Genomic DNA, 9810 nt, shown 5'->3' with positions numbered 1-9810 from the left:
GAGATGTGGTTTCACTATGTTGACCAGGATGGTCTCGATCTCTTGACCTCGTGATCCACCCGCCTCGGCCTCCCACAGTGCTGGGATTACAGGCTTGAGCCACCGCGCCCGGCCTGAATTTTATTCTTAATAATATTTGATAAGTTTTCAAAAGATATTGGCCGTTTATGTAAATTTGCTAGGGTGCTCTATGATAGATACGGTAGGTGTTTTTCCTTGTTTTGTGAGGCCTTTCTGAAAACAGATGGCCAGGCATGGTGGCTCATGTCTATAATCCCAATACCTTAGGGAGCCAATACAGGTGGATTGCTTGAGCTCAGGAGTTCAAGACCAGCTTGGGAAACATGGTGAAATCCCGTCTCTACCACAAATACGAAAATTAGCCGTGTGTGGTGGTGCATGCCTGTGGTCCTAGCTACTTGGGAGGCTAAGGTGGGAGGATTGCTGGAGCTTGGGAAGTTAAAGCTGCAGTGAGCCATGATTGTGCCACTGCACCCTAGCCTGGGTGACAGACCGAGATCCTGTCTCAAAAGAAAAAAAAAAAAGAAACAGGTATCCAAATCTTACGTAGGTAAACTGGGTCATGTTGCTTGTTGTTTCAGACAGCCAGCTTGTTTGGATGCTGAATTGCCTGTAGTGTAGGACATTCTCTTCTTTGAGCAGGTGACCTGGAAGAAGGAATCATCTTGTACCTTAGATGTTAAGCTTTATGTCAGGGAAGCTTTAAAGCCATAGAAACTCTCTCAGAGTTCCATGCTGTCTCACTGCCAGGTGCAGGCTTGTAAACACAGGGGCACTGGAGGGGAGGCACCCTGCTGTCCTCATGCCGGGATAAACAGAGGTTTACAGAGCCTTGTAAAAGAAGAGTGTTACTCATGAGGCCCTCTCTCGCTCAGTCAAGTAAGTGGGGGTGATTAGAGTGGCCTTGACTTCCGAGCTGCAATGATCCTTCCACCTCAGGCTTTCAAGTAGCTGGGACCACAGGCCTGCACGTCCACACTGGGCTAATTTTTGTATTTTTGGTAGAGATGGGGTTTTACCCTGTTTCCCAGGCTAGTCTCGAGTACTTGAGCTCAAGCAATCCTCCCGCGTTGGACTCCCAAAGTGTTGGGATTAAAGAAATTTGGATAGATCTGGAGAGAAACAAAGGTGTGAGCCTCTTTATCAATGGCTAAGATTACAGGTATTCAGAGAAGTAGAGTTGAGTTTCTGGTTCCATTTGCTCATGTTGTACACACCTAGCCAGCAGACTTCAGATAAGTGGTGGTTTTGATTGAGCCAGGGTACAGAGCAATGGAACATCAGTTGGTTTTGAGCTCTCTTATAGCTGTCATGATAGTTTAGTCGGCTTTTCCAAGATTGGATGTTTGTTTACCTTATACACATTCAGATACCTTAGCTTGCTGTACTTGTTTGCTTTTCTCTGACATCTTTCTTCTACAGCATATTAGTAACATGTTGCTGACCACTGGCAGTCAACATCCCAAAGCATACTACAAAAAAGCCCCACTTATTAGTGATCCAGACATTTAAAATTTTTGAGTCTTGAATAAAAGTGGACCAAAGTAAAATAAGATGTGTAAATCACATACCTTAAATTATTATTATTATTATTATTTTTTGAGATGGAGTCTTGCCCTTTTGCCCAGGCTGGAGTGCAGTGATGCAGTCTCGGCTCACTGCAACCTCCGCCTCCCAGGTTCAAGCAATTCTCCTGCCTCAGCATCCCGAGTAGCTGGGATTACAAGTGCCTGCCGCCACGCCTGGCTAACTTTTTGTATTTTTAGTAGAATTAGGGTTTCACCATGTTAGCCAGGATGGTCTTGATCTCTTGACCTTGTGATCCACCAGCCTTGGCCTCCCAAAGTGCTGGGATTACAGGTGTGAGCCACTGCGCCCAGCCAATTTTTGTATTTTTAGTAGAGACGGGTTTTCACCACGTTGCTCAGGCTGGTCTTGAACTGCCGACCTCCTGATCTGCCCACCTCGGCCTCCCAAAGTGCTGGGAACAGGCGTGAGCCATCGTGCCGAGGCTACCTTAAAATTATTAATATGGTTAATCTCTGTAAAGGCAGTGAGCAGTAAACACTTAAATATTTATATTACACCATCTGGCCAGTAATGCCTATGCCAAAAAAAAATTAAAAAAAATTTATGTCACACCAAATTCCTTTCAGTCACTGTTAGTATATCTGTGTTTTCTGTAGTTTTTAAAAAACTTATGTTGTGTTAATTTTATACTCCCAGAAAAGTTCCAGAAATAGTACAGTGTTTCCATATATTCCTTACCTAGCTACCCTTAATTTTAATATCTTACATAACCATAGTCCAGTTAGCAGAACCAGGAAATTAATATTGGTACAATATTGTGAATTAAAGATCTTATTTGAATTTCCCCAGTTTTTCACACGAAGTCCTTTTTCTGTTCATGATTGTATCCAGAATCCCGCATTGCATTTCCTTATTATTTTTACTTAATCTCCTGCAGACTTTAACAGTCTGTCTTTGTCTTTTATAACCTTGACACTTTTTTTTTTTTTTTTTTTTGAGATGGAGTCTCGCACTTTTTCCTTGGCTGGAGTGCAATTATTCAATCTCAGCTCACTGCAACCTCTGCCTCCTGGGTTCACGTGATTCTCCTGTCTCAACCTCATGAGTCACTGGGATTATAGGCGTACACCACCACACCTAATTTTTTTGTATTTTTCCTAGGGATGGGGTTTCACCATGTTGGCCAGGCTGGTCTCGCTAAAACTCCTGACCTCAAGTGATCCACCCGCCTCAGCCTCCCAAAGTGTCGAGTTTACCGGCGTCAGTCACTGCGCCTGGCCCTATAACTTGGATTTTTTTGATGTGTATTGATTGCTGTATTGTTAGAAGTACCCCAGTTGGAAATTGTCTCACGTTTTCTCCTGACTGAACTGAGGATATATGGTTTGGCAAAAATACCACAGAAATGATGGTCGATGTTGATCTTGATCACTTGGTGAAGGTGATATCTGCTAGATTTGTGTTAGGTGAAATTAACTATATCGTTAAATTATAGTTAAATTAACTATATGGTTCATTTAACTTTATAGTTAATAAATATCTTGGGGGAGATACTTTGAGACCAAACCTTGCCTACTAACGTTGTCATCTGTCAGTGTATCTTGTCTGCGGCAGTTATCACTGTTGTGATAACTAATGGCAAGTTTGTATTCCCTTTGTCCTTTATACATTTGTTCTTGGAATTCTTATGTAAAGAAAAAATGTCCTTTTCCCCTGTTTATTTATGTATTTATTTAATTTTGAGACAGAGTCTCACTCTGTCGCCTGAGCTGGGAGTACAGTGGGAATATACTGGCTCAGTGCAGCCTCTGCCTCCCCAGGCACAATCAGTCCTCCCACCGTGGCCTCCCGAGTAGCTGGAACTGCAGGCGTGTGCTACCACAGGCGGCTAATTTTTTATATATACTTATAATTTTTTATATATACTTTTATATATACTTATATATACTTTGTGAAAAGAGGGGTCTCCCCATGTTGTCTTGAACTAGTCTTGAACTCTTAGGCTCAAGCAGTCTCCCTGGCCTCAGCCTCCTAAAGTGTTGGGATTATGGATACAAGCCACCACATCCAGCCCTTTCCCCTGTTTATTCTATTGTTGTTATGTATATGAGTATGGACTCAGGGATTTTTAAAAATTCTACAGATTCTTATCTCGTATTTTTACTGTTTGCTTTGTTGCTTAAATTGTACCATCTTTGGAGTGGCTCTTGTGTCCTTCCAACAAGCCCCCATTCTTTTCTGAGCACTTCCTTGCTTTCTAGTATTCTTGTAGTTTCTCTGGCTCAGCTGTGGAATGAATTACTTCTCCATTGGGCTCTGGTTCCTTTTGTGTGTTTGTTTTTTTGTTTTTTGAAACGGGAGCCTTCCTCTGTTGCCTAGGCTGGAGTGTAGTGGCATGATCTTGGCTCACTGCAACCTCCACCTCCCTGGTTCAAGCAATTCTCCCACTTTAGCCTCCCGAGTAGCTAGGAGTACAGGCACGTGCCTGGCTAATTTTTGTATTTTTAGTTGTTAAGGGGTTTCACCATGTTGGTCAGGCTGGTCTTGAACTCTTGACCTTGTGATCCACCCACCTTGGCTTCCCTAAGTGCTGGCATTACAAGTGTGAGCCAGTGTGCCCAATCTCTGGTTCCTTTTAATAGGAATGATATTTAGAAACCAAGATCTCGCCCTAGGTTACGGCTGGGATATAAGTGCTTCTAAGCCCTCTCACTAGACACAGTTAAGAACCATATGTATGTAGAACTAGGCGTGTACACACACAGCTATATTTCTGTGTCTGTTTGTATATGTATGTGTGTGTGGGTCTATATAAATGTGTATGTAGCTGGGCATGGTGGCTCAACTTTGTAATCCCACACTTTGGGAGGCCAAGGCGAGAGGATTGCTTGAGCCCAGTAGTTCAAGACCAGCTGGACAACGTAGGAGACCCTGTCTCTACAGAAAATGCAAAAATTGTCTGGGTGTGGTGGCTCACGCCTGTAACCCCAGCACTTTGAGAGGCCAAGGTGGGTAGATCACTTGAGGTCAGGAGTTTGAGACCAACCTGACCAACATGATGAAACCCCGTCTATACTAAAAATACAAAAATTAGCTAGTGTGGTGTTACACACCTGTAATCCCAGCTACCCAGGAGGCTGAGGCAGGAGAATCTCTTGAACCTGGAAGACGGAGGTTGCAGTGAGCAGAGATTGTTCCACTGCACTGCAGCCTGGGCAATAGAGCCAGGCTTCATCTCCAAAAACAAAATTAAGAAATTAGCCAGGAGTGGCTATGCTTGTGGCACATATCTGTGGTCCCAAGCTACAAGGGAGGTTGAGCTGGAAGGATTGGTTGAGTCCAGGCGTTTGAGGCTGCAGTAAGCCATGATGGTGCCACTGCACTACAGCCTGGGCAACAGAGTGAGACCCAGTCTCTAAATAAATAAGTGTGTTTGTGTGTGTGTGTGTGTGTGTGCATATTTGTGGGTATGTGTATCCGTGCCTTTATACTGATAACTCAGATTTTAGTACAATAATAACATGTGGCTTATTTTTAGCTTCTTCTCTTTTCTTATTTTTACCTTCTCTCTCAACAGTGAGAAATCAGTTCCTGTTACTTCCATTATGTTTATCTGTTTAAACCTGGTATACACATAAAGTAGCTTCAGAGCTACTAACCCATACCTTGCAAGAAGTACATTTATTGATGAGATTATAACATTTATGATTTATATGCAATTTTGTTTGTTTTTAGCCTTACAGTATCTAGTCACGATGCACTTTTCCATGTTAGTTTGTTTCTTGTTAACCTTCAGTGTGGTTATAGTAATCATTTATAATACAGTTTGGTTCATTTATTAGTGTTTGCGTTCCATTGGGGTTGCCTACACATCTTTCCTGTGGTTTCAATCAATCCTCATTATTTTAGCATAGCATAGGTATTCAGAACCAATACTGAGCCAAAAGGACAGCTTCTCTGTTAGATTTGGGAGATTTTGTGTAGGATTATTTATTTCAGATAATTGATGTGTAGTCCCTTGAGTCAAGCAGTGTTACACTGAACGTCCTTTGGGACATAGGAAAAAGCTCTATTGTGGTAACCTGATGTTTTATGTTAAAATGGTGTCACCTGGCTGACTAAATCTATATTGATGTTCCATTTTGTTAATTTAATTTTTATCAAAATGGTCTAATTTGTTGCCCATTGTACGAAGAGGGCTGCCAGCACATATATTGTATTTCAGTTGATTGAAAGGCAGTGACTTTTATTGGAAATGTATTTAAGAACATGCCCCATGAATTTTGACATAGTGATATAGGAAATGCAGTTCTGTTTAATATAGTTAGAAATTAGTTATTTTTACCTTTTAGCATTGTTATGAATGTATCTTATGAAGTGGGTTGTCTTAAAGGGTACAGTCCTAAAATTTATATTTAGTTTTGTTCCCAAATTATTTGACAGTTCAAGGGAGTCAGTGCTTTCAGATTTTACTTTTGTTGTTGTTGTTGGAGATGGAGTCTTGCTCTTTTGCCAGGCTGGAGTGCAGTGGCACGCTCTCAACTCACTGCAACCTCTGCCTCCTGGGTTCAAGTGATTCTCCTGTCTCAACCTCATGAGTCACTGGGATTATAGGCACGTGCCACCACGCCCAGCTAATTTTTGTATTTTTTTTTTTAGTAGAGACAGAGTTTCACTGTGTTGGCCAGGATGGTCCCGATCTCTTGACCTTGTGCTCCGCCTGCCTTGGCCTCCCAAAGTACTGGGATTTACGGGCGTGAGCCATCGTATCTCGCTAGATTTTACTTTAAAAAAAAATAAAGCTTTTCCATCAAAATTTTACTACTTCTGACTCAGTGAGGGTGGCATAATTAATAAAAATTCAGAAAAAGATCAGTGACATCAAAGTCATTTGGAGCTTTCACTTTGCCTTTGGATTCCAAATTTGAGGAGGAATGAAGCCAGCCCAAGTTTACTTATTTTTACTTTTTTTTTTTTTTTTTTTTATTTGTGTTATATCATATTTTAGGGAGAAGTTTATTGAAGAAGTGGCATTTGATCTGAATCTTGAAGCATGAGTTGTTTTTTTTTTTTTTTTTTTTTTTTTTTTTTTTAAGTGTAGAAAGCAAGTTTAGTACAAAGTCCTCTTGGAATCTGAAGTATACATTTTATTCTCAACCCCAGTATAATTTTGAATGTAGAATTCTTTTTTCTAACCTTGCCTTTTTTTAGGGAAAACTTGTTATTGGACACAATATGCTCTTGGACGTCATGCACACAGTTCATCAATTCTACTGCCCTCTGCCTGCGGTAAGTGACCTGTCAGTCTCTGTTCAATAATAGCAAAATGCTTTATATCTGAGAAAATATTATTATGATGCTTTTTATGGAGAAACTGTTCTCTGCGTGGGTGCCATTTCCTAGTATGCAACATGTTCCCAGGGAGAGAATCTTATGCACTCAGTTGCACATTTTTTCTTTCTTCTTGAGACATATATTTTTTTTTTCCTCACTCTGTTGCCCAGGCTGGAGTTGAGTGGCATGATCTTGGCTCACTGCAGCCTCCACTTTCCAGATTCAAGTGATTCTCCTGCTTCAGCCTCCCAAGTAGCTGGGATTACAGGCGCTTGCCACCATGCCCAGGTATTTTTTGCATTTTTAGTAGAGACAGGTTTTTGCCATTTTGGCCAGGCTGGTCTTGAACTCCTGAACTCAGGTGATTCACCCGTCTTGGCCTCCCAAAGAGCTGGGATTATAGGGATGAGCCACTGCACCTGGCCTCAGTAGCACCTTTTTAACAAACTGTACCTACAAGCTTTTTTATTAAGGAATCTTCAGCCACTGCCATTGCTAGAGGTAGAGTAAACGTTTGTTTCATCATTTTAATGCCAGTGGTTTGCTAATTTAGTGCTGGACAGGGATTCCCAGGCCACAGATGTGGGCTGCTAGTTTGGTCCTGCTAAAATTAGACATAGCAGGGCCATTGAAGACAAGTGGTGGCAGCTGAACTGGATCCAGTCTTATAGAATTGTTGATCGTCCCTGCTAGGTTGCTTCCCTTAGATTCTCTGCTGACCTCAGTAGTGCTTTTTTAAGTCTTTGAGCCGAGTTGTCTCGATTGACCAAAGCACAAGCTGCTTTGGTTCCCCTGCTAGCTGTCCCTCTTCTGCTCTATGTGATGTTTGTGGCTTCGTGTTACTTGTCCCCTGTCACTGTGTACTCCACTCTCTTTTATTTCCTCTTCGTCTTTTCTTTTAGTGATCTCACTCACTTTACTGCTTCAGCTGTAGACACCAACATCTTTATCCCCAGCTGTGGTCTCTCTTCAGATCCAGGTATACATTTCATGCTGGACTCTAAACATGCCTATGTGAATACCCCCCAGACTAAGTGTTGTTTCGAATTGATATGTCTCAAATGAGATATTTAACTTGTACTTCTTTTCTTTTTTACTGTCTCCAAACCACTTCTTTCTCCTCATCCCATTACTATAAGTGATTCCCAGTTACCAACACTGTTTTTAGCATTAGTTTTGACTGTTGCTCTGTCCCCAGATCTGGTCATATACAAAATCCTGGTGATTTTATCTCCATGCCCTCTCTCACATCTGGATGCTTTTCATTTTTGTTGCAATCGACCTTATTTCTCACCTCTGAGTTTAGCAAATTCCATGTAGGATTTATTGTCCCTCTTCAATCTTCAGCCCATCCTTTAAACTAGAAGTTGGCACATGTTTTCTATAAAGGGCCAGATAGTAAAATATTTTCAGCTTTTCAGGCTGTATAGGTTCTGTCACAGCTCTCAGCTCTGCCATTGTCGCCTCTAAATGCCATGGAATATGTAAACATGTTGCAATAAAACTTTATTTAAAAAAGAGTTGGTGGGGCCGTATTTGGCCTATAGACAATATAGTACGTCACTGGACTAATCTTTTTCTTTTCTTCTTTAAAAAAAAAAAAACAATTTTTTCCCCATATCTTTTTAATAAAATAGAGATGAGGTCTCACTCTGTTGCTCAGGCTGATCTCAAGCTGCTGGGCTTAAGCAATCCTCCTGCCTCAGCCTCCTGAGTAGCTAGAACTACTGGAGCATACTACCATGCCCAGCCAGATTAATCTTTTATTTCTGAATTGGTAGACATCTGCTTGAGAGTTCAGTCTCACTTACTTCTGCAAACCTTCAGTTACTTCACGTTTTTTAGGTCCCATTGTTCCATCAGGATTTTGATTACCCGCTTTAAAAAAGTGCAGTACACCGTAGCCATGAGTAGGTCAGTAGCTCCCCATGTTGTATTTCTGCAAACTTGGGTTGTCATCACTTTATATGACAGCTCTATCACCTTCTAACACAGTTTAGGACTTGAAGACATCATAGTTGTGAGTCTTAAAACAGGTGTGACAGGTGTGGAACTGCATTTCTTTTTTTTTTTGAGACTGACTGTTGCTCTGTGGCCCGGGCTGGAGTGCAGTAGTACGATCTCTGCTCACTTCGACCTCTGCCTCCCCGGCTCAAGCGACTCTTCTACCTCAGCCTGCTTAGTAGCTGGGATTACAGGTACCCGCCACCATGCCCAGCTAATTTTTGCATTTTTAGTAGAGACAGGGTTTACCGTGTTGGCCAGGCTGGTCTCGAATTCCTGACCTCACATCATCCACCTGCTTCAGCCTCCCAAAGTGTTGAGATTACAGGCGTCAGCCACTGCGCCTGGCCTAGATTTGCATTTCTTAAGTCTAATGAGCTAATGTTTATTTTATGTCACCCACACTTTTTGATTTTTCTGTTTTCTTTCACTCCTTTTATTTTTTTTGAGATGGAGTCTCACTCTGTCACCTTGGCTGGAGTGCAGTGGTACAATCGTGGCCCACCGCAACCTCCATCTTCTGGGTTCAAGAGATTCTCCTGCCGCAGCCTCCCAAGTAGCTGTGATTGTAGGCATGTGCCACCATGCCTGGTTAATTTTTGTATTTTTAGCAGAGAGGGGATTTCACCTTGTTGGCCAGGCCATTCTCAAACTCCTGACCTCAGGTAATCTGCCTGCCTTGGCCTCCCAAAGTGCTAGGATTACAGGCATGAGCCACCATGCTTGACCATTTTTTTTTCCTTCTTTGAGACATTGTCTCACTGTGTCACTCAGGCTGGAGTGCAGTGGCGCGATCATGGTCCACTGCAGCCTCAACTCCCTGGGCTCAGATGATACTCTTACCGTAGCCACCTGTGTACTGGGACCACAGGCACATGCCACCATGCCTGACTAATTGTTGTGTATTTTTCATAGAGATGA

The 9810-nt window shown here is 42.1% G+C and overlaps 1 protein-coding gene across 3 annotated transcripts in view; it reads left to right on the top strand.

Annotated features, from left to right (window-relative positions):
* PARN (poly(A)-specific ribonuclease) overlaps positions 1-9810 on the top strand; it is a 200313-nt gene that overhangs the window by 33334 nt on the left and 157169 nt on the right. For all 3 annotated transcript variants that reach the window (XR_001828543.2, XM_017540011.2, XM_017540012.2), the window contains exon 13: positions 6763-6840. Coding sequence is in view for 2 of the 3 variants with exons in the window: in XM_017540011.2 (XP_017395500.1) it covers positions 6763-6840 (78 nt within the window). In the remaining variant the exon portion in view is untranslated. The remainder of the gene's footprint in view (positions 1-6762; positions 6841-9810) is intronic.

The sequence above is a fragment of the Cebus imitator genome, unplaced genomic scaffold (assembly GCF_001604975.1).
Source record: "Cebus imitator isolate Cc_AM_T3 unplaced genomic scaffold, Cebus_imitator-1.0 Scaffold122, whole genome shotgun sequence".
Classification (NCBI taxonomy): Eukaryota; Metazoa; Chordata; class Mammalia; order Primates; family Cebidae; genus Cebus; species Cebus imitator.
This window is presented reverse-complemented; position numbering and strand designations above follow the sequence as displayed.